The following is a 23,512-nucleotide window of genomic DNA, read 5'->3' as shown; positions in this document are numbered from 1 at the left end:
TACTGGATTGCAAATATCACAGTTGGATTTTAATACTCGCTATCCTATCTATTACTTTTCCCTGGAGCATCTCGATCTGGTAAAACAATCTGTTGTTGATATCCATTTCAAAGCCAGAATTCACACGGGAAATAATTTATATAAAGCAATCGCGGTGATTCTCAGCGATAGAACAATGATCTTGGAAGGAATCAGCGGCAGAATGAGAGTCATCGACGCTCCTGTCGAGAAAATGTAACAAAACCTAGATTTTCTAAATTTAGATTAAACGATTATTAATATGCCATACGAACACGTCAGCGTAACTCTGACCCCGGGTCAGATGAAAAAACTCCAAACAGCAACAGCAAAGCGATGCGGTGTGAAATTAACCCTGAAAAATGATCAAATTCAGGGCGGTCCTAACAAACTGTCGCTAACTAAAAATCAACGTGAACGTTTCACCAAAGCCAAATCAGCGAATTCCGGCGTTCATGTGAATCTTAGTATAGGTGCCATCAGAGACATGGTCAAAACGGGCGGAATTTTCCCTTTCCTAGCTGCTATTCCTGGATTATTATCCGGGGCTCTTCCGGCAATTGCAAAAGCGATAGGATTAGGTGCGGCCGGAGCTGTAGGCGACAAACTAGTACACAAAGTAATGGGAGGGCGATATGGTAAAAAAAAGGGAAGCGGCCTTTATCTAAGACGCCCCCCGTACGGATCCGGCCTAAGATTAGCACGCCCTATTCAAATTTAGATTTATTCAACGAAGCAAAAAATAAAAAAATAAAATTTTTCAGAGGCGTATTTATGCGGGATCAACTACCAGAAAAACCAAATTCCACCGAGACAGGAATAATAAATCTCGATTCAAATACCGGCCCTGGCACACACTGGGTCGCCTACGCGATTAATCCTCGCGAAGTTGTTTATTTTGACTCGTACGGACTAGCTCCACCAAAAGAATTTATCAATTACGTGTCAAAGTTAAATATTCCGATTTGGTATTCGACACTTCCGACGCAGACATTAACGGATCCACCGATATGCGGTCCAGAATCAATTAACGTTCTCGATGCGATTTCAAAATCATCCAGTCCGTATCATAAGATCGTATTTAAATACGCCGTAGACAAATATCATGGTTGATATTTACGGGAGATTCCTGTACAGGAAGAAGGAAGTAGCTGACGTCGATCTATCAAAGTTCGCAACCAGGGATGATATTAATAATCTTCTGTCATTGTCAGAAGTGGATCCTGGCGAAGTTGCTATTTTTCAGAGCCGCGAAGGGAGATTACAAACAAGCAACGTCAAAATAACTGATATAATCAAGCGAGACGAATATAACGATCGCATTAATCAATTTACTAGCCTGTCAGATTCGGTATCAAAATCCATCGCTGATATCGCCGATATTATAGCGAAGTTACCCCTGAAGGCTAATATCGCGGATGTGGAAAAAAAGGACAACGAGTTATCAGCAACGTTGCTTCTGAAGGCCGATAAAACATTATACGACGATCTTCAGGACAGATTGACAAAGAGACTTAACAGGCTAAATAACGATCTTAAAAAACTCGACGATACCTTAACTAAATTTAGTAAAAAAATCGAGGAAGATATAAAAACATCCAGCGATACTTCCTCTGCCGCAAACGAGCTTGCAAAGAAAAAAGCCGATCAAGCATCGCATGACGATCTTAGCGATAAAGTAAGAAAAATCAACGAGGATATTACTAATATTCTCGCCAATATTACCGAAATAAATATCGTAATGAGTCAGAAAAGCGATAAAACATCATACGATGATCTCAGCGAGAAAACGAAAAAAATCAACGAGGATATTACTAAAATCAACGAGGAAATTAGCGTGGTACGTGAATTGGCGCGTCAAAAATTCGATACATCAGTGTACGGCGGAGAAATTCGAGATTTAAACACGAAACTTCTCAACGCATCTACAAAAATTAGCAATATTAACACAAAAATATCATCAATGAATCTTGGAAGATTAGCGCGTATTTCGATACCAGAGGAGGTAGAAACAAAAAATCTTTCCTGCCATGTACCATTTGTGGTAAATGTGCGTAATTATCTATGGGCACCCGATAATGACACATTTGGCTTCACCGCGCCAATTACTGGCATATATCGAATATATTTTATCGCTAGATTAAAATTTAAAGTACAACTAAGACAAGATAATAAAATGATCCATGAATTTTACCCTGGATTTTTTATTATTTTGCTAAAAGAAAATAGCAACACAGAATTCGTTCTAGAACCACCAGATAGAACCACCACAGGATCAGTGCATTGTCTTGCAATTTTTGAATTTTTATCGACAATATATGAAAATGATCAATCCGAATCAACTGTAGTTGTTGAGATAGGTAAACCGACTGGATAATTGTTGAGATAATTAACTAATAAAATGACTGCATCGGACTACCGATACAATCAGGCGCGGTCATGGCAGGATTCGCTAAAAAAACTCCTTGACGAGTATCAGGTAAAAATAAGAAAATATCAGCGTAGATTAGTTGCCATCGATGTTGCTGTGTACGCGGTAAGTGCAATAATCGCCGGCGCAGGTATAATCTTATCCGCGGTAACAACAATCGCGCCGATCGCAGCAACGATAATAATCTCATCGACAACGACAATCGCTGGTGTTCTCAATATCATCGTGAAAAAAATATCCTCGTGCACAAACGAGAAATTGTCCCTATACACGAGTAAATTATCCCAGGTCAACGAGGCGTATTCAAAATTATCGTCGTTGCTTTCTGAGAGTCTCAACGACGGCGTTATATCCGATCTAGAATTTTCTGTGATGGTAAATATCTACTCCGAGATTGAACAAATGAATATCAATAATGTCCGAACTAACTCAAATCGTGACAAACACGACACCGCCGATAACGACACTGATATCGGCAAGTTCAACCAGGCCAGAATTTAGTATCGATTTTCCAATACCAATTAGCGTTAAAGAAATTGCGCTGTCACAATTACGCGTCTATAATAGCTGGCCCAATGTTAGATTGAAATCATTTGGTAGATTATCGTCGAATAATTCGCTTGTTTTTGCCAATAAAAACCGCCCCGATGGAACTCCCGATTGGATCGTCGTTGGCATACCAACAGGCAGTTACGAAATTGAGCAACTAGATAAGGAACTTACCAGTAGAATATCGAATATAACTGGCGATGCTACTCCAGGAATAAAAATATCCTCGCACGATCCAACGCTGTCGTCGATAATCGAGGTAAAATCGGCATATATCGTTGATATTTACCAGTCATCGATTAGGACAGTTCTAGGTTGGCCCGAAATCGCACCTCTGGCAAAACCAGAAAAACCAGATTTTATTATTCCAGGTTGGCACGAAGAAGCTCCTCCAGAGCTACCGGAGCCAAAAAAATCAGATTTTACCACCGACGAAGGATGGTACGGAGATATCAAACACAAGCCTCTGATCCACAGCGCCATCAACCTCATGAATAACCACAAATTTAACCTGGTGGTGTTCGCTTTTACTTTTAGGGACGAAAGAATTCTCTCGTGGTTGCCTCTTCCTAAAATTCCCCCCAGTGTGAAAATCTTCGACGCTACCAACATTAACAGGACAATATTCCCCATAGACGGTATCTTGTTAAGAAAAACCCTCGACGAATTTATTCAAGAACATAAATTACAATTAAATTTATTGCGGGAATCCTTTCATGAATGCATCTTAAATAAATCAGGTTCATGTAGCGAAATTATTGAACGCGTAAAGATTTTAAATCAACTCGCGAATGATGTTGAATATTATCATGGTATGTTCATTCGGGCGATAATCGACGATATATCAATTGCCGATTATGTTCTTCCTATTAGCAAATTCGAGTTGATCAGAAATTCAGGAGAAAAACAAAAATTCATGAGAGTATTTGGATTAACCGAGGAAACGCTACCAAATTTCAAATTTCCCGATTATGATGTTGATAAAATGAGAAAATCCGTCACTGATACCATCGATGATTTATTTCCGAAATTACATGCCGCGTGGACTAAAAAAATACAATCAGAATCGATTCTCAAACACAATAATGATCTGCCGGGCAAGGGCGGCATATCTCGCCAGGTATCGTTAACATAACGGAAGTTATCGCGATTTATCTTCACGCGGATGTCGTCGAAGGTAGCTACAACGTGGATTCGTCTGTGTCAGAGCAGGCACAGCAGGGATTTATCTTATATTCGTTTTCACCTAGCGCCTCTCCGGGTTTTTTGATAATAAAAGAGCCAGTAAATCCGTTTTATCTGCGATGTCACAATCGATTATTATCGAAGATAAATTTCAAACTGACGGATCAAAATGGACATTTGCTTGATATACGCGGAGAAACACTGAGTATCAATTTGCTGGTAAGATCGTGAAAATCGAAGATTTTTGATCTTTCCGCCAAAGAAAAATGGCCAAAAAAAATAATAAAACCCAAGGAAATTTTCAAAATTAGTAGATTTTTTTAATTTTGATGGGGTAAATACCCGTCAAATTGTGCAATTTATATAATTTCGTAAATCTGCTGGGGTAAATACCCGTCAAATTGAGTAATTTATATAATTTTATGTTTTTGATGGGGTAAATACCCGTCAAAATTAAGAAAATTGCACAATTTCAATAAATAAATTATTTTGGTAAATAATAAAAAAAAATTAATAAAAATCAGAGAAATTAAGAAATTTGTGTAATTTTATGTTTTTGATGGGGTAAATACCCGTCAAATCGAGTAATTTATATAATTTCGTGAATCTGCTGGGGTAAATACCCGTCAAATTGAGTAATTTATATAATTTAGCAAATCTGCTGGGGTAAATGGTAGTCAGAAATAAGAAAATTGTGCAATTTCAGTAAAATATTTAAAAAAATAATAAAAATCAGAAATTTTTGGTTTTTTTTGTGATAAAATCTTCAGAATCTTTGACGCTAATTTTGAGAATCTTAAGAATCTTTGACGCTAATTCAAGAATCTTCGATTCTGCTTTCATCGACCAGCTTTTTTAGCTGCCTGACACGTGAGCTTGTAATTTTTCTTGACTCGTATTCGTCTGATAAACTCGACCTAACTTTTTCTACCAGCGTCGATAATTTAACGAAATTCTCGATTTGATCATCGCTGACTGTCGCAAGTGATTGATACATCGCAATTTGGATTTTCTTTATGAATTTATATTCTGACGGTAGCGTGTATCTGTATTCGAGCTTTCCCTGAACAATTGTCTCAAATTCGGACCGGATTTTACCTGTGTCCAAATCTGAGGATAAATTTATATTTTTCTTTTTTAAATCTTCGATGGCTTCGATGATGTTGTTTATATTATCCTCGTTCATTATATAATTTTTATAATATTCAATTAATTTTTAGAAATCTTCGATTTCACTTTCTGAATCTGAAATTATCGGAATATAGTAAAACTCGATCCACTCGCCAAATAGATATGAGAATGTTGCATTTTGAATTTTTTCTGCCACTCGCCACACCGAGACTATATTAATACCGAAGTATCTTGCAGCGATACTCATCGACTCAAATACAAGTTCCTCGCTTGTTTCTCAATTTATCGACTTGACCGCCTTAGCTATTCGCTGTCCGCCGGTATTGCCGGATCTGCAATTTTCACTCTGTGTCACCGCGCGTAGATTGGAAAGTTTGTTATTGAGTTTATTTCCATCGATATGATCGATAACTAGACCGATTTCTATTGGTCCGTTGTGACATTCGTATACGAACCTGTGATTGAAATACGCAATTTTTCTCTTTGCTGGACCGAAAGTAAAAATAAGATATCCCGAATTATTAATCTTGCCGACTTGATACTTTGTTCTGGTATTTCTGACAACGCCATCCGATGATGATTCGTATCCCTCGATCGTTGGATGAGATTTAAACTCGCATGTAATTGTTGATTTTGGAATCGTTGATTTCAGATCCATATATGATAATCTATTTGTCTAAATCGTTATTTGCCTTGAATCGATTAATATAATCTTCCTCGCATGTTATCATCGACGAGGATCTTTTTTCATAATATCGCCGCAATTCCCGATAATTCTTTCCTCCGCAGGCCAAACACAACCGAGTTTTTCCTCGCGTGCCAACTTGACAAACTAAACATCGCTGTGGTCCTTCACTGCCGCGTCGAATCGCGTGTATGTGAGCGCCGCAATAATCGCCTCTGCAGGATTTGTCACAGAATTTTGTTGAGCCGATTAATATCCACTTGCATTGATTCATTATAATTTAAACATTTGTCTAAAATATAATCATGGATGTATTTGATCTTGATGAGGCAGAATATATTATACCTGAAGTTGATCGAGCGAAGAAAGAGTTCTTCGATGATGGAACGGTTCACACTTGGTCGACATGGAAAACAAATTCCATCGATGCCACGATGAACCTGGAGCGAGCTAAGAAAATAATCGAGCACATAAAAACCGAACACTCCGAAGATCGATTTATCTTTGGAATAAAATTTATCGCACAAATGCCCGACGATACTTGGATTATTCGTGATAAACGAGATCCAGTGCGCGGCGGTAAGAAAAATGTTATTCTCGATAAAAACTTTAAGCATGGATTGTTATTGGGAATCGACGGTCCTTATTATGCTAGGGCATATCCATCTAGTGCAGTCGTTTATGGAATTTATCGACTAAATAACAACCCGGATGTGAAAAATCTACCTGCGATGAAAGAATCGCCGATGATAAATTGCGTGGCTGAGCGCGTAATCGAACATATGAAAAACGCCCGACGTGGACCTGGTCTGACCCAGTTGAGGTTGAATAAAATTAACGCGTGGGCGAAGACCGTTGCTGATGGTGCATCTGTGGACGATGTAGCTGCGTTGAGTAAAAAACTTAAGTTTCCTATCACAGTGAAAACGCTATCGGGAGAAATATTATACTCGTCGCCGTATAGATCTCGAGGAGCGCCAATCGAGATTGTCGATCACAACTCACATGCGTGGTCGCAATCGGTAATGATATTTCCGCGGGATCGTATTATTAAATTTTATCCTGTAGATGCTGCGAAAGATAATAATTCCGATTCCATGTTTAGATTTATCAAAAAATTAAGCGCATCTGATCCAATATCGATATGGTTATTCTCGAGCGAAGAAAAATACGATCAATTTATCTTGCCATGCGGTGATATTTACCGGGGAGAAATATTACACGAGTCGATGAAAAAACTCGCGGTGAAATATTCGTCGAATCCCGATCAATTGCTAACGAATTGCTTTACAATTCCGTCTGTGGCCGCTCATGCCGCTAGAGAGAAAAACTCGTGGAAACCTACAAGGAACGAATTTCTTGCTGATATTCAACTTAGCTGTATCGAATACGGCCATGGCGGATTGTGGAATACCAAGTACAATTTCGAAGATATGATCTCCGTTGACATGAGCGCGTGTTATCCTGGAAGTTTCCTCGGATATGGCGATTGTGCAGATTATTTTGCTAAATTCGGCCATCCTACCAGCGAGATGACAAGGGTAGCAATTAACGGACCGTTACCTGATTTTGTCATGACCGGATTCGCTTGTGTTACTTCGTTCGAGTTTGCTGAAAATTTGCATAAAATTTGCTATATTTGGTTTGGCAGGCATTTATCTCAGCGCCGTTGGGTTCCTACGGTGTTGTTGAGATACATGCTAGATTCGTCGATGTTAGTGTCTTTGACGGTGAGCGAGGCGATTATATCCTACAGAAAACAAACAGATGTGTGGCTACCGACGGACTGTGACAACGCGAAAGATATAGGAAGAAAAATAATCGGTAAATTTACTCAAGGTGGATCCGTTGATCATAAACATCGACACGCTAGGTTGTTTATCAACGACGCCGAGATGGATTTTATAATCGCCGATACGGTATCACGAGGAATATTTTGTAATAGAGAGAATATTATTATTGATGGATCAAAGTTAGGTACCGTAATTAGTTACCTTGACGGAGAATCAGCACAGTATACGCATTTACGGTCGTCGATGCTCGCTTATGTAAGTATAAATTTGCTGTCGATGATAAATAAATTTTCTGATATCGCGATAACAGTCGCGACGGATTCATTTTATATCGATAAAAAATACCAATACAAGCTGGAAAATTTAATCACCGATGGTAGCTCCTGGGGAACTTGGAGGATAAAAAACGAGGATATTCTAGATTATTGCGAAGACGCCGATGTTGAAGATCGCGATGAATTTCACCAAGGTAGATTTGAAAAATCTTCGATTTTGGAATCTTCGGCAGCCGCATCTGCATTTGACCCAATTTCACGCAGCAAATTCGTTTACCTAAATGGACCTGGTGGTAGCGGTAAAACAACGCGAGCAATAAATTTATTTGCGAACTCCGATATGATTGTGTTGACTCCGACTCACAGATTAGCGCGAGAAATAAAGCAGCGCGGAGTTAATTCTTGCACGTATCACAGTTATTTCAAGTACAGCGGTGGATCATGGGATTCGGCACGCATGGGAAACAAATATATCAACAAGATTATAATATTTGATGAAATTTGCACGGTGAATTTAGATATTTTAAAATCTATCTTGGCTTGGCTGGAAGGGAAAAATACCGCTGTGATAATGTGCGGAGATCACGGCCAGCCTGATCCTATTGATGGTGAATCGCCTCACGAATGGCTCAGAAACTTCGTTGACTATTATGAAGAAATCGACGCCGATTATAGATCGACTGATATTTTACTGACCGAATTCAAAAAATTAATTCGACTACAACCGAATAAAATTCAGTGTGATGTCATGAGGAAAATAATCGACGAGACTCCGATGAGCGATTTTCTAAATTTGTGGCGTCCCGATCATTTGATCGTCGCTAGTAGGAAAATTGTTCGTGATATTATTCAGGAAATGTTATTCAAGCTGCATTGCGAGAAATTTCCCACGTTGCAGGTACCGTTATGCTACAGGCCCACTGATACTCGACGACAAAATATTAATATTATTTTGCCATGTGGGAAGGAAAAGATTTTGGTCTTGAATGATATTATCTTTGTTGATATTAATCTTGTCAATGACGCGATAAATGCAGAAAAATCACCGTGGAAATTAGGCTAAGCAACAACGATACACTCATCGCAGGGATTGACCGTCGATGGTCAAGTTTGGATCGTCGATGATAGAATTTCTTGGTCAAATTTGGTATATTTAGCCGTGTCGAGAGTAAGAAAATTATCCCAGCTAGGACGAATTCGAGTAAACTACATTAGTGACGCTGGCGGTAGTTGAGTATCTTCTGGTACTATTTGTAATTCTTCTTTGGTAAATCCGCGTTGAGGCGCTAACGAATCTAGGATATAAATAGCTGGTCTTCCTGACGATCTTGTTACGGCGGATATTTTATGTGTTGTAACGCTCCAGGTTGGATCGGTTGCTCTTTTTCTGCCTCCTTCGGCCTCGCCTTCTTTATACAAATATCTGACTGTGACACTACCTAGTACAGGCTGAATTGTGGAATCTCGCTTTAGGGGTATATTCGATTTTGTAATTGCAATTGCAGGCTTCATTGCTATTGTTCGAGTTGTCTCGTTATTTAGCGCGTTAATTACATGAGGCAATCTTGATACCCAATCGTGAGATCGATTATCTTGAATAAACTCGCGCGCGTACTGGTATCCGAATAATCGTTCTGCAAGCGTTTTGTTGAATCTTTCGACGATAGCTTGATTGTGATGAACACCTACGATACCGCGTCGGATTTTCACATTATTTTTTTTCATCAATGAAGTAACCGCGCCAAGAAATTCTCGACCTGGATCAACCTGGAGAAGATTCGGCCATGTTAACGGGGATCGTGAGTAAATTTCGTTAAATGCCTTTGCAATTTCTGTTGCTGTTTTATTCGATAACGGCTCCGCTTCTTTATACCTGCTAGCGATATCAACGACTGTCAAAACGTATTTGTATGTGACGCCGTCGACGGTATCGTGAGGAAGAAACATTAGATCAGCCTGATGGACCTCATTAGGGATGCTGACAGTGAAACTTGCGTACGGTATTTTCTTAGGCGGAGGAAGATATATTTGCCAGATTGCCTGTTTTGATAGCCATGATTCAGCGACAGATTGTTTTACTTTAGCGGCTTTAGCGAGTTTGGCGATCGCTGATTTTCCTCGCCAGAATCCTCGCGGAGAATAATATATTTGTTCCATATTATTTACCAGCGCCGAGTACTAATTTACCTTTCATCGCGCCTTTTACCAGCCAGGTTGCTAATTTCTCTTTGAAACTTTTATTAGGAATCGCGTCTAATGCGTGAATTAGCTTGATATCAGCGAGATGCCTTTGTTGTAAATCTCCGCTGCGATATGCGAGGTCGTGGTAGTAACAAGCTTTATCGATTGCGTTTACCGGATCTTCACCTTGCTTTGGTTGGTCATTATCGTCGAGTCTTATATCGAGCCTTGTTCCGGGTCCACAATAATTGTATCCTGGCAGATGCTTCTCTCCGGGATATTTTGCCCAGGGAGTTCCGGGTAGATTTGACAAGGAGGCTGCGATATCTCCTCCGGTTCTAGTTTTTTTTTTACAAATCTGAACTTGCGTGTCTTGCAAACTTCGCATTCTCCTGCAATTGAGTTCCTGTTATTTCGTGTAATGATTTCGGTTGGATTTATCGTAGCTGTGTGAGTGCGACACTTAACACAATATAAATCCATGTATTCTAGTAACATGAATGTAATTGATTTTTCAGCCACGAAGCGACGCGAGCAGGTAAAACATAACGCGGTATTACCGAATTCGATCAGAATGATAATTATTGGACCGTCAGGATCTGGAAAGATGCAGTTGTTATTGAATTTGATAATGCGATGGCTGAAATGGGACAAATTGTATTTGGTTGCACCATCCGTTGACGATCAACGCTGTTATCAAGTACTAAAAGAATTTAGCGACAATACCGACGAAGGCACGATCGAATTCATCACAGACATCAATGAAGCTCCATCCGTGGAAAATTTGGACGGTGATGTTAATAATCTCGTTGTATTCGATGATGTTATGCTGGACAAACAGACCAACCCGGCTAGGATATTCTCGCGTGGCAGACACAAGAACACCGATGTGATTTACGTAACACAGAGATATACGCAGATTCCAAAGGTGATTAGGGACAATTGTAATATTTTATCGGTGTTCAATGGCGTAGACACGCACACGCTGAGAAATATCCATCAGACTTGGTGCAACGGCGACATGGACATAAACAAATTCAAAAATTTGTTTAGCCGCGCTCAGGCGACACCGCACGGTTTTATTACGATAAATCTTCACGATCCACGCAGTCGGTATCGAATTGGTCTCGATCAAATTTATTCATGAAAAAGCAGCCCCACCATGCAACAAAAAAATTAACACAAAAATTTATTCCCCGACATTTATTTTTCCTGTCCTGGACGCTATATTTACCAACACACCGGCGCGACCAACCGATGCATCCGGTCTGAAATGCACGAAAATTAGCTTCCGTAGAAGGCGTTATTTCTGCTTTCTGAGGCTTCTACGGAGAAAGTTCTCGTAGGAAGGTTCATTTAGTCTGGAACGGAAGGTCTGTACAACTTCCCTGCTGCTACCCCATTGTTCCATAACAATTATTTTTGCTGTATTACATCAAACAAATAGTGGTCAAAATGTTAATTGGTGGATATTTACAATGGATAATGGGATACAGAAGGTACATTTCAAGCCCTGGGCAGGAATAAGTCTGGAGTTAAACACAGTTACCTTTGAGACTTGTGTTCATAAGTCAATCAAACAATGTGGCAGTCTAACAATGCTTCATACCCCAATTTATAAGTCAGCTAATTTACCTACCTTTTTAAGGGAGCACAACAGATTATCGATGTCTACTCTAACAGCCAACATACATACCCACTGAAACAGTTTATGGACCGAATCATCAGTAATTTTGGTTACTGTCTTGCATATGTAAACCCAACCACCCCCCTTTTAATTTTCTAGCCTCAGATCATTCATATATATATATATATATATATATATATATATATATATATATATATACACACAGGAAACTAATCACTGATTGGAACAAAACCATTTCAGTTATAGTGGTAGAGGAATTGACTAACATAATTAAACATTCTACTCCCTGCTTTTGCTTATAGAACAAATTCTTCGTGAATAATGAGGCTATTTTATTTATTTTTCCTCTGTTCTTTAGAGAATGACTCAAAATTTTAAGGAACTTGCTCTGAACTCACACAGTCGAATGGTTTACACCCAAAATTGGTTCAGGAATTGTACATGTGCAGTGTAAACACACCTGCTGAATTCTCATCACAACAAGAACATTATGAGGTCAATACCTTTGACCTTCCATGTCAATTTTCAGCCAAGTACACGTCTTTCAAGCCTAAATACAGGCTTCTTTTCAGAAATTCTCACTGTCTGGATTATGCATTTTACTGTCAGCCAGGAATCAGACCCTTCAAACATGTCCAGCAAATGTGAATGTTGCTGAAAAAACACCCATTTCAATAAGTTTATGTGAAAGTATTATCAAAATTTATGGAATTACTATTAAGGATAAAAACAGATTCAAGTGGTGAGTACATGTACTCAACTATTTACCCTTATATTGCAGATTTCATATACATAAAAATAAGTCTTAACTATTTAATAACTATTGAGTACTTCTTGTTTTATCTGAAACAAGCTGATAGCCACGTCAGAGTCCTCAGTACAGTGCCCACTTGAATCCCATAATTTGTTTGGTTCTTGCGGGGGGATGGGGATAATGCATCATTCTCTTGATCTAACTGACCTGTTTGGTTATAACACAGTTCAGTACAAAGCAAGGTTACCATTTTTGGACCCCAACAAATGTGTTACAACAGTGGTCACACTAATTACAGAAGGTCAATACAAAGTTTGGCAAATAATTAAGCAGATACAAATTAGTGTTTTTTAATCAGTTTTGAAAATCAACAAATATATTCCCCAAAAAATACTTTTCACTATTGTTGTTATACTTGAAGATATGAAACTGATAGCACATCTTGGCAAACAAAGTAAGATTGACAAAGAAAACTTGACATATTAAAACATAATAAAAAATTACATTAACATGGTTTTGTTCACAGTTAACTTTAACTGTTCAGCTTAAGGTCTTTCACTTAAATATCTTTCTCTCTCTAAATTTTCCAAAACCCCTTATTGTTTTTGTCATTTATCTACATGTCTGTCTTTGCTCTTACAACAATATATGCATTCAATGCTTCCTTTCTTTATCATTTAGGGGCCCTGAGTAGCCGAGTAGTCTAAAGCGCTCTCCATTATGGATCACTGCCATCTCACCTCTGTCTGCGCTTGTTTGAGTCTCGGATTCAGCCAACGTGGGTAAGTGAGAAAGCTTGCCAGTAGCTTCTCGTGGGTTGGTGGTTCTTTCAGAGGTTTTCCTGGGTTCTTCCTCCACCATTAATCCTGGCTGCCATGTGTAGCCTATCATGTGCTGAAAAATGGCCTTAAACCCCACAACAACAAGAATAAGCTATTACGTCGCATTTTGGGACTGGCTCACTTACATAAAATTGTCAAACCCTGATGGTTTTCCTAATTGTAGTAATCTGGTAATTCTAAGCAGCAATATTGAATGGTTGATGGGCATCATTTGTACAGACTTGGAAAGTCTATATGCCAAGTCGCTTTCTGTCACATTTGGTCAATTTCTATTCAGTGCGTTTGGCAGGAAAGCTTTTGAACAAGGTTTTCCTTTTTTATTAATGGTGGCCAATTCTTGATGGCATCATTTACATAAATTTTGAATCTCCTTCATAGCAGGAAGCTTTGAGTATGATGTTACCAAATTCTAGCCAACATTTTTCAAATCATTCAACGGTTTACTAACGTTTTTTTTGTAATGGCTGCCATGTTTGATGACAGAGTGGCATTGTTTCTATAAATCTGAAAGGTCTTCATAACATGAAACTTTTGTTTAAATTTGGTCAAATTCTAGGAAATGGTTTTGCAGAAAAAGTCATTTAAATCTTTTTCTATTTTTAAGAGCACTGACTATATCTGATAGCAGATGGGCATCAAATGTGGTCTTCAGGCCAGGATTCTGTCTGTCAAATATTAAATTCTATACAAGTCAAATGGAGAATTCATTTAAGGGTTTATCTACTTTTAGTAATGGTGGCCATACTTAACAGCAGCCCAGCACCAGACATAAAAATTTTAAAGCCCTCTATGCCAAGATGATTTCTGTCAAATTTGGTTAAATTCAACATTGTGCCATTTTGTCAATGTGAATGAAAATAGGAACTCAAAAAAAGGAAAGAAGCAAATTTATCAATTTCCAAAAAGGACTGTGAACAGCTGAAGTTACTGAAAAATTTATACATCTCATGGTATATTGTTATAGTTTTTAGGGTTTATCACCATTGTTCAGCACAAGATAGGCTATACATGGTGCGGCCAGTATAAATGGTGGAGGAAGAACCCAGGAAAAAACCACCGACCCACAAAAAGCTACTGGCAAGCTTTCTCACGTACCCACATTAGCCGAGCCCTAGACTCAAACCCATGTAGACAGAGTTCTAATGGCAGTGATCCTTAACGGTGAGCACTTTAGACCAGATGGCCAGTAGGGGCCCCTTCATGGTATATCAATGATACAGCATACATGCTATATATATATATATATAACAAAAGACTGTAATGCTGATCAATTCAATAAGTCATTTAGTATATGATTAAAATATACATGTGTACCATATACATTAAAACTTGATAGATATTATTCTAATTAATGTTTTCCTAAATCTGCCTTAGTTTGAAGTTCTGAATGGTGATCACTGACATTCATGCTTAAATCACAAAATGTTCTATCATAATCTATAGGTATTTGTTAAATGTTTAAAAACCTTTAATTAACAAAATCTGATTATCAGACCAATTAAGGATGTTGCAGACATCTAACTGCATGACAAGTTTGGTCAAATTCCATTTGTTGATGTCACTGTATTCAAAACTTCTCTCTGGTACAAAATTCAAAATTTCAACCTAAACACTTCACTCTTAAAGGCTGATTATTGAATTTGATAAAGATACTGTCAAGATATACCTTAAGCCAAATATAATAAGTGTGGATGTAACATAAAATGATGTTCATAAAATGTATTGTGTCGATGTATTCATGTGTTGAAATGTATTTAACATAATTTTTGAATTTGTAAAACATGCATGATCCCACATCCGACCAAACAGGAAGTTAAAAAATCTTAATAATCTATATATAAAAAACAAGGACATGAAATGTAATCATAATACCTACATATAAGCTAATAACTTTCAGTTATCTTATTTTTGGCTTTATGTAAAATTGTACTTATAAGGTGTTTGTCAAAACAATCAAACATTAGTATAAAATTAGTTTATATTATGACTTAATATGCCTTTAATCAGATCGTCTACATATGGATACAAATATGCCGATCAATTTAATTCATCTACTCTGGCTGGTTTTGTTTAATCATTCTAAATATTTTTGTTGTCAAGAAAGGTTCAAAACTGAGTGAAGAAAAATAAATTATAATTGTGCTTTGAAAACATGCAATGTAAGATCCCACTTCAATCATACGCATCAAAGCAGTGGAAACATACAAAGAGATAATACTCATTACAATAATTTCAAAATCTAATCAGGCAATCAACAACTTAATGTAAATATGCCTACAAAGTTTCACTACCTCATGTTCATGGTTGTGTGAAATAAACTGTGTTAAGAAGGCATCACTAAAAATGTTCCAAAAGCAGAAAAGTTTATAAAAGCCATGAAAATCACTGCGTAGTCGTCTACATATTATACAGATGATTACAAAAAGAATTGATTCCTCTATATGCAGTTCACTTTATGTAATCATGCTAGCAAACTTGCTAGGAACAATGGATACTTAGGAGGATGGTTAGATGCTAGGACAAGCACAAATAAAGATGCCCCTGCTGCAGTAAAGTGAGGGCATTACCATTTCTAGAGGCTACTGATTTTTGCCATTCAGCATGCGATATTGATAAACTGAAATCAAGGCCTGTGCATTCTCAATATACACTAAAATCTGGCCTATACAACTTCATCTAATTCCTACATGATCATCTGGCATCTGTCTGATTACCCAAATGCTCACTTTGCTGAAATAGATTAAACAGAAAGGAAGTTCTCAACCAAAAACATATGTGTACCAATAACTATGAAGTTGGAATTTTTGCATGTCCAAAATAATATAAAAAACATCCTTACAGTTATGCCAATTTTGACATCCTGCAGAACTGTGCTGCATCTATTACTTTTATTTAAAAACATAATATATTGCAATCCTTCTTTACCAGCCAATGGTTGAATAAATAAATTCGTAAGTTTGCAGCTTAATTGGCATAATAATTGGCAGCATAAATGAGATTAAATACATTTAGAAAACATAAGACAAGGGAAAGTTAGTTGTTATTGTTGTAGGGTTTAACATCATTTTTTCAGCACAAGATAGTCTATACATGGCGGCCAGTATAAATGATGGAGGAAGAACCCGGAAAGAACCACGACCCATGAGAAGCTACTGACAAGCTTTCTCACATACCCACTTTGGCCAAATCTGTGACTTATATGAAAAAACTTGAATTAGGAATCTCGACTTATTAGGTACAAAAGAAATCACAAATTTTTTGCATTACAGTGACTATGACCATTATCATTTTGACCCTTCAAAAAATGATGTCTTCCCACTATTCATAACTATACACCAATTAGGTTATAGACAAACAAGAGTCTTTTAATGAGACTGACTTTCTAATGGCCAAAAGTAATTCACAGAAATCCCAGATAAAACCAGTTCATTTTAATTGCTGAGCATTAAAACCATCTTTTATATTTTTAAGCAATACAAAGATTTTTAAAATACCTGCCAAGACGGTCATACTGGATTTAAAATCAGCATCAGTTTCATTCAGGACAAAGTAGACATCACCATAAGACTCCAGATGGATATAACTTTCCATTCTGAGAATCTAGCAATAACAATTAAAGTTGACTGCTGTGGTTAACATACTGGATGTCCAAGCAAAACAATTTTCATTTAATACCAACAAAAAATTATATGATGCAAACCCATGTTGATATGACTTTCATTAGGAGGAGTAGTGATAACAACATTTTCAAGATGACCACCGTGGTGTCCATATTAGATATCTCAACAGCAAGATTTTCATTTAGGATCAACTAGAAACAAGGATGACTGTGTGTAAAGTTTCAGGGTAATCCTTAAATTTTGTCACAAGTAGTATAAACCAACTTGTGCTAACAGACAGTTGGACAATAAGCAGGCCATCCTGTAATTCCTTTTGGTCTCTGACCAGAACAACCAACATGCAGTGAATGCATGTTATCATGTGGGAACCACTTTGTCCAAACACAGATGGCTGAGCTGACAGACAGATAAATACTGTTACTGCTATGTTCAAGCAGACCTTTGTTTTTATAAAAGTATATTAGGATAAAAAGTCACTGTGAATTGGCTATTTTTCATGGGGTAACAATCATTGCTGCCAAACATAAATTTAAAGACTCAAAGGCAGTGGATTCTTCTGTGAAAACAATAACAGCATTTTTTCTAGACCAACAAGCTGTTCTCCACCTTTTTTTTTGTTTGACTGGCGGTGGAGACCAACATTAGTATGCACTACTTGTATTGAAGCGTCCGTAGACCAACAAGTTGTTCTCCACCTTTTTTTGTTTGACTGGCACCACCAGTCAAACAAAAAAAAAAGGTGGAGAACAACTTGTTGGTCTACATTTTTTCAACAAACTGTACCAATGAAAACATAATTTTTCACAAATACTTGAAAACTCAGACCTATGAAAATAAATGAATTAACTGAATTTTGAGCCACAAATATGACATGTCTGTAAAATTATGAACTGGCATTTTGTTATTAATTTACCCTACTGGCAGAATTATGAATCATATATTTTCTTATTTTACAGTTTTGTGACTTGCAAAACTTCTAACCTTTTAGACAAATTTGTGCAGCTGCACAAACATGGAAAACTTTTCCATCGGTATTCATAACACAATGGTATGAATAATCTGGACTTGTACAATTGGTCAACTCTTTCGCACATTCCCATGAAGGTTGGCCATAAATAGGACAGTTAAGAGAGAAATCGTGCTGACAATATGTCTCATAATACCGTGGATCGATTTGACTCACATGTGCTACTTCACCCACTGCTAAAGTCTGCAATAGAAAATAAATAGTTGTAGTAATAATAATAATAATAACAATAATAATAATATTCTTTCTTTAAAGAAGATATTCATTTGGTCAACAAAACAATCTTTAATGCCCTTCTTCATGATGGACTCTACATGGTGGCCAGTCAATTTGGAGGAGTCTTCCATGACGCCTTTTTTAACACATTAACCCATGGAGGTTTTTGTCGTTTTCTTCTGAAATTCGAGTAGGAAACACATTTTGAAAGCTATTTCTGAATACATCATAAAAAATTATCAAGACCACTATTTATTCCAAATGCCCATCTTATCCTACTTTTTGCAAAGGTTCATCTGTCTGTTTGCAGTTCATACTGGTCTGCGTTAGATCTGAAACCAAAACGTCTAAATCCAGACACAAAATCAGAAAAAAATTGGGTCCAAAAAATGAGGTTTTTCCCTCTATATTTTGTAGTGCAACTGGAAATTCCAGATTTTTTGGTATCATTGTAGAGCTACAACTGTCTACCTTTCCATAATACCACCCACTTTAGTGTACCGTACATGACCTTGACGCTACAGAGCTCTGCATTAGGCTACTACCTCCTGCCACTTAAACTCATCAACGTGGGTTAATGTGTTGATTAAATTTATGATTTACAAATTTCACATATTTGGGTGCCTTTACACAAACAAACCATAAAACTAAATAAATGATATGCCACTACTATAAAATATATAAAATATATAAAAGGCATTATAGACGAGTACATACAACATTTATATACACAAAAGTAGTGCACTTCATGAGGCATAACAGATGAGTATATTATACACCATTCATATACAGAATAGCAGTGAACCTGTATATGGCATTATTGACAAGTACTTTATACACCATTCATATACAGAATAGCAATGAACCTGTATATGGCATTATTGACAAGTACTTTATACACCATTCATATACAGAATAGCAATGAATCTGTATATGGCATTATTGACAAGTACTTTATACACCATTCATATACAGAATAGCAATGAACCTGTATATGGCATTATGGACAAGTACTTTATACACCATTCATATACAAAATAGCAATGAACCTGTATATGGCATTATAGACAAATACTTTATACACCGTTCATATACAGAATAGCAATGAACCTGTATATGACATTATGGACAAGTAATTTATACACCATTCATATACAGAATAGCAATGAACCTGTATATGGCATTATGGACAAGTACTTTATACACCATTCATATACAGAATAGCAATGAACCTGTATATGGCATTATGGACAAGTACTTTATACACCGTTCATATACAGAATAGCAATGAACCTGTATATGGCATTATGGACAAGTACTTTATACACCATTCATATACAGAATAGCAATGAACCTGTATATGGCATTATGGACAAGTACTTTATACACCATTCATATACAAAATAGCAATGAACCTGTATACGGCATTATGGACAAGTACTTTATACACCATTCATATACAGAATAGCAATGAACCTGTATATAGCTTTACAGACAAGTACTTTATAAACCATACATATACAGAATAGTAATGAAATTGTATATGGCATTATAGACAAGTACTTTATACACCATTCATATACAGAACAGTAATGAACTTGTATATAGCTTTACAGACAAGTACTTTATAAACCATACATATACAGAATAGTGATGAAACTGTATATGGCATTACAGACAAATACTTCATACACCATTCATATACAGAATAGTAATGAACCTGTATATGGCATTATGGACAAGTACTTTATACACCATTCATATACAGAATAGCAATGAACCTGTATATGGCATTACGGACAAGTACTTTATACACCATTCATATACAGAATAGCAATGAACCTGTATATGGCATTATGGACAAGTACTTTATACACCATTCATATACAGAATAGCAATGAACCTGTATATGGCATTATGGACAAGTACTTTATACACCATTCATATACAGAATAGCAATGAACCTGTATATGGCATTATGGACAAGTACTTTATACACCATTCATATACAGAATAGTAATGAACTTGTATATAGCTTTACAGACAAGTACTTTATAAACCATACATATACAGAATAGCAATGAAACTGTATATGGCATTACAGACAAATACTTCATACACCATTCATATACAGAATAGCAATGAACCTGTATATGGCATTATAGACAAGTACTTCATACACCATTCATATACAGAATAGCAATGAACCTGTATATGGCATTATAGACAAGTATTTCATACACCATTCATATACAGAATAGCAATGAACCTGTATATGGCATTATTGACAAGTACTTTATACACCATTCATATACAGAATAGCAATGAACCTGTATATGGCATTATAGACAAGTACTTTATACACCATTCATATACAGAATAGTAATGAACTTGTATATAGCTTTACAGACAAGTACTTTATAAACCATACATATACAGAATAGCAATGAAACTGTATATGGCATTACAGACAAATACTTCATACACCATTCATAAACAGAATAGCAATGAACCTGCATATGGCATTACGGACAAGTACTTTATACACCATTCATATACAGAATAGTAATGAACCTCTATATGGCATTACGGACAAGTACTTTATACACCATTCATATACAAAATAGCAATGAACCTGTATATGGCATTATAGACAAGTACTTCATACACCATTCATATACAGAATAGCAATGAACCTGTATATGGCATTATGGACAAGTACTTTATACACCATTCATATACAGAATAGCAATGAACCTGTATATGGCATTATAGACAAGTACTTTATACACCATTCATATACAGAATAGTAGTGAACTTGTATATAGCTTTACAGACAAGTACTTTATAAACCATAAATATACAGAATAGTAATGAAACTGTATATGGCATTACAGACAAATACTTCATACACCATTCACATACAGAATAGCAATGAACCTGTATATGGCATTATAGACAAGTACATTATACACCATTCATATACAGAATAGCAATGAACCTGTATATGGCATTACGGACAAGTACTATATACACCATTCATATACAGAATAGCAATGAACCTGTATATGGCATTATAGACAAGTACTTCATACACCATTCATATACAGAATTGCAATGAACCTGTATTTGGCATTATAGACAAGTACTTCATACACCATTCATATACAGAAGAGCAATGAACCTGTATATGGCATTATGGACAAGTACTTTATACACCATTCATATACAAAATAGTAATGAACCTGTATATGGCATTATAGACAAGTACTTTATACACCATTCATATACAGAATAGTAATGAACTTGTATATAGCTTTACAAACAAGTACTTTATAAACCATACATATAGAGAATAGTAATGAAACTGTATATGGCATTACAGACAAATGCTTCATACACCATTCATATACAGAATAGCAATGAACCTGTATATGGCATTATGGACAAGTACTTTATACACCATTCATATACAGAATAGTAATGGACTTGTATATAGCTTTACAGACAAGTACTTTATAACCATACATATACAGAATAGTAATGAAACTGTATATGGCATTACAGACAAATACTTCATACACCATTCATATAGAGAATTGTAATGAACCTGTATATGGTATTACAGACAAGTACTTTATGCACCATTCATATACAGACTAGTGTGTGTTTTGGATTTTTAATGTAGCTTTGACAATTTGAATTATATCACTACTACTAGCATCATGCCGCAGACATGTGACATCATGTCCCACCCAGTCACATTATCCTGACACCAGGCTGACCAATCCTAACACTAACCTCTTAATGCTGAGCATCAAAAGAGAGGCAGCTGTTAGTACCATTTTTATAAGTCTTTGGTATGACACAGCTGGGGTTCAAACCCATGACTTCCTGCATCCAAGGCAGATGCTCTGACCAATTAGGCCACCAAAGTGGTCATACAGAATAGTAGTGAACCTGTACAATGCAATACAGACAAGTACATTATACACCATTCATATACATAATAGTAGTGAACATGTATAAGGCATTACAGGTGCAAGCAAGGAAATACATTGTTTTAAATAATAGTAGTGCATTACATAAAATCCTATAAATAATGGTTTATGTAGATGTTTACAGCAATGCTTCTTAAAATGCTTGAATGAGTCAGCTGACTTTATAGGGTGGAAGAGATTTTATAGTTTTTATAGTTTGGTTCCAGTGGAAGCAAAACCCTTCTTAGAACATTGAAATTTCAGTTTAAGAAAATATAAATCTATGTGATATGTCACCCAAAATAGAACATCAATTAATTCTAGATGTGATATATCACTTCAGATAAAACATCAATTAATTCTAGATGTGAGATATCACTTCAGACAGAACATCAATTATTTCTAGATGTGAGATATCACTTCAGATAGAACATCAATTAATTCTAGATGTGAGATATCACTTCAGACAAAACATCAATTAATTCTAGATGTGAGATATCACTTCAGACAGAACATCAATTAATTCTAGATGTGAGATATCACTTCATATAGAACATCAATTAATTCTAGATGTGAGATATCACTTCATATAGAACATCAATTAATTCTAGATGTGAGATATAGGTAGTACATAATATCACTGTTCTTAAGAAGGACGTACAATTTATTCTGTTCAAATAATAAAGCAGTGACTTTATACCTTTTTAACAAATTTGCATTTAGCAGCTCAAGATATTATGAATCATTTTTAGTTTGTTCTATACTTATGATACAGTAATACTTGGAAGTTTTCTTTCGCAGCTTTTAGTTTGACTACATAGCCGGAGAAAATGTGTTTTAAAATGAGTTGCTTAACTCTTCATATCATAGTGCTCATACCTAATTTAATTTTGTAGGGCCCCAGGTTGGCCAAATGGTCTAAAGCACTCAGCTTTATTGAATACTGCCATCTCACCTCTGTCTGAACAGGTTAGAGTCTAGGGCTCAGTCAATGTGGGTATGTGAAAAAGCTTGCCAGCAGCCTGCTAGAGGGAGGTGGTTCTTACCTGGGTTTTCTAAGTTTCTTCCTCCACCAGTTATAATGGAAAATTTAATTTTGTACCAAACTTGGTGGAAATATCACAAATTGTTCAAGAGTTACACGTCAAAAATGAAAATGTTGAAAGTTCTGCATTAT

General features: G+C 36.4%; 1 protein-coding gene across 1 annotated transcript in view; it reads right to left on the bottom strand.

Moving 5' to 3' along the window:
• LOC149771190 (uncharacterized) overlaps positions 1–17,083 on the bottom strand; it is a 188,140-nt gene extending 171,057 nt beyond the window's left edge. Inside the window, exon 1 of the mRNA XM_089948755.1 lies at positions 16,987–17,083. Within this exon, the coding sequence (XP_089804881.1) occupies positions 16,987–17,083 (97 nt within the window). The remainder of the gene's footprint in view (positions 1–16,986) is intronic.
• Positions 17,084–23,512: the final 6,429 nt, after the last annotated feature.

This window comes from Sinohyriopsis cumingii, unplaced genomic scaffold, assembly GCF_028554795.1.
Source record: "Sinohyriopsis cumingii isolate HCF-2022 unplaced genomic scaffold, ASM2855479v2 utg002073l, whole genome shotgun sequence".
Classification (NCBI taxonomy): Eukaryota; Metazoa; Mollusca; class Bivalvia; order Unionida; family Unionidae; genus Sinohyriopsis; species Sinohyriopsis cumingii.
This window is presented reverse-complemented; position numbering and strand designations above follow the sequence as displayed.